Source organism: Trypanosoma grayi (genome assembly GCF_000691245.1).
Source record: "Trypanosoma grayi strain ANR4 Tgr_1591_V1, whole genome shotgun sequence".
Lineage (NCBI taxonomy): Eukaryota > Euglenozoa > Kinetoplastea > Trypanosomatida > Trypanosomatidae > Trypanosoma > Trypanosoma grayi.
Window position 1 is genome coordinate 1 of NW_008827209.1, and position 2713 is coordinate 2713.

At 61.3% G+C, this 2713-nt stretch overlaps 3 protein-coding genes across 3 annotated transcripts; all 3 read right to left on the minus strand.

Annotated features, from left to right (window-relative positions):
* Positions 1-191: 191 nt before the first annotated feature.
* DQ04_15911000 (hypothetical protein) lies at positions 192-470 on the minus strand (the record flags this gene model as incomplete). Its single annotated transcript, XM_009317387.1, has 1 exon — positions 192-470. One exon carries the CDS (start codon positions 468-470, stop codon positions 192-194), a length of 279 nt encoding a protein of 92 aa, XP_009315662.1.
* A 246-nt stretch (positions 471-716) lies between these two features.
* Positions 717-1832, minus strand: DQ04_15911010 (hypothetical protein; the record flags this gene model as incomplete). The annotated part of the gene is made up of 1 exon (XM_009317388.1): positions 717-1832. The coding sequence occupies one exon, from the start codon at positions 1830-1832 to the stop codon at positions 717-719; it is 1116 nt and encodes a 371-aa protein (XP_009315663.1).
* Positions 1833-2105: 273 nt separating this feature from the next.
* On the minus strand, positions 2106-2713 carry DQ04_15911020 (hypothetical protein; the record flags this gene model as incomplete). Its single annotated transcript, XM_009317389.1, has 1 exon — positions 2106-2713. A coding segment is annotated over one exon (608 nt), but the record flags the coding sequence as incomplete, so codon positions are not given.

Here is a 2713-nt window from a genome sequence, read left to right on the forward strand (position 1 = left end):
ATATATATATAAAGGAGAGAAGCCACAACAATGATGAAGGAGCGCGTCCCATTGCTGTTCATCACCGCTCAGAGTCGGCACGTCGCCTGAGTGGCTCCCTGCAGGCCCACCTGTGCGCAACCCAGTCATTCCGCTGGCCGCCCACGTTGCAGTAAAACGCCGTTCTGCAACGCGCATGGTGAAACGGTGGTTCATTCCGCGTGCACAGCTGGCCGTAGTGGCAGATATCCATCAGCACCGCGGCCGAACGGTGCAGGCGCAGAGCCACCTGCAGCTCCTGTTAGCGCCGTGCACACCACCACCGGCACCACCGTGTTAAAGAGCGTCAGGTGGCAAAGCGGCCGTGCTACTGCTGCCGTCCCACAAGTGCAGCACCACAGTTTGCAGCGGCTCTCTGCACCAGCGGCAGACACAGCACCCTCTACGAACGCCTCACTCACCTTCTCGAGCGCCGCATCCCCGGCGCGCATAAAGTCGCCAGGTGTGTTTATCCCCGCGTCGATGGTGAACCCCGCACTCACCCTTCCCCTCCCAGGCGTAGTACGGTAACAACACAGCACCGTTCCTCACCCCAGACGCGGGTAACGAGAGGGAAGGGAAAAGGGAACAGCAAGTGAGTAGCAGCAATAGCAGTAGGCTAGGCGTAGCCACACACACACACACAGAGAGAGACAGACTTGCACATGCCCGTACACCTCTAAATGTGTCACACGCCACTACACTAGAGAAGTCTCCTGGTTGCTGAGCTTGCACGCCAGCAGCTCGCCACGGAGACTTTTGAGAATAGTCATCAGCGTCAGGAGTTCTGCACGGCCCTGTGGCACCTTCTCTGCTGCCGTCTCCCATAACGCAGCCTCACGCTCACAAAGGCGCCGCCCCGCTTCACGAAGTCTTTCCTCACGCACACTCACATCATGTGCAGTAGCAATCGTCTTTGCAGCATTGGCCTTCTGCGCATCCACCAGCCGCTGCTGTTGGCGCAGCGCAGACTCCCAGCTTGCGAGGCACTCGCGCTGCAGCAGCAACTCCGCCTCACGCTGCTTGTTAGCCTCCTCTCGTTGGGCCACAGCGGCTTCCTTTGTCTGTACCGCACGTGCGCCGTTGTGGATGCGCTCCACCTGCACGCGTGTGTCGCTCAGCAGCCGCTCCTGCTCCTCCTCCAACTCCCGCTCGCGTGCATCGAGCTCGGCCGAATGGGCGGCGAGGCGCTCTCGCTCCTGCTTCTGCGCGGCGATGCGGTAGGTCAACTCCTGTTCCCGCGCGTCCAGCTCGCGCTTCACGTCGTGTAGCTGCTGTCGGTACGCGTCGGTGGCCATCTTCGGCCCCAGGCGCTCTTGTGTCAGGCGCAGCTGCTCCTCCTGCTGGGCCAGTTGCCCCTCACGTGCGCGGACCGCCGCCTCGCGGCGCAGGACGGTCTCCTCACGCTGCAGCAGCTCCGCCTGCCGCTTGCGTATCGTAACGGAGGCAAGCTGCAGTACCTTGGAGGATGCTGGGGACAAGGGCGTTTGTGTCATGTACCGCTGCAGTGGAGACGTGCCGGAGTACGTGTCAAAATGTGACACATCTTCCTGCTTGCGCTGCTGCTGTTGCTTCTTGTTTTCACTAGCTGGGCTATCGTGGCTCGGCTCCGTCGTTCGCTCCCGTGCTCGTGCACCTTCCACGGGCGACTCATGTGGGCTGCCACTTCCTATGTTCCTGTTGTTGCTGCTGCTGCTGTGGGCGGCCAGCAGCTCCGCCGCAACTCGCCACGCCGATAACGAAGAGACAGGTGTAGCAGCAGCGACAGCGTCGTCGCCGCCACCGCCGGTTCCCAGACGCGTGGGGGAATGCATAACTCCTTGTGCAACGAGGCAGTAGTGCCGATGACTCCCACCTAAGCTATCTATCGCACTCCACTGCCGCACTCCCTTTTTTTTTTCTGCCTTCTCCTGCTCCTGTGCACAACAATAAGCACCAAGCAAAGGAAAGAAATAGAGCATATGGCAGCTCTTCGAGGATGGCACCAGAAAGCAGGGAGCTCCCTCCACGTGAACACACACAGAGACGCATCCATCGCAACGATACACACGGCCACAAGGGGCTGTATCAAGTGGAGGGCGCCCCGCTCACGCCTCTTCCGCCAACTGCACCACGCTGGCCACAAAACTGGCGTATGGCACCGTCTCGTTTCTCTGCCCCTCATCCTCCAACACGCCGTGCATTACGGCGATGTGACGGCAGAGACGTCGCGTTGCACGCACGCCCCGAACCCCTTCCGACTCTAAGACGCAGTTGACAGCTTCCGCGCATGTGTTGGGTGTCACGCTGGCGTGGCCACCGCTCTCCTGTGTGAGCAGCAGCAGCAGCCGTCGCGCGAAGGGGCGTACCACGCGACAAAGCTCTACTGCTAGCGGTAGAAGCGTTTGTTGTGCTGACGCACTCGCTGCAGCGCCCGATTCGTGTGATTCGTGTTGCTGCGCTGACGCCAGCACCACACCTCCTGCTGTTGTTACTGCTGCTGCTGGCAATAGAGGATGCAGCACTCTCTCCGGCACACTGCTACAAGCAGCAGAAGCAGCAAGTGTGTCTAGCAGACTGCGCAGGGTCACATCTCGCTGCACTGCCCGCACGTCGGCACCGTCCTCAAGCAAGCTGTCGCCGACCGACGCGACGGAAGGCGGCCACGACGCGCTGGACGCCACGCTGTCGCAGCTTCGTGAGAGCGGCGGCTGCG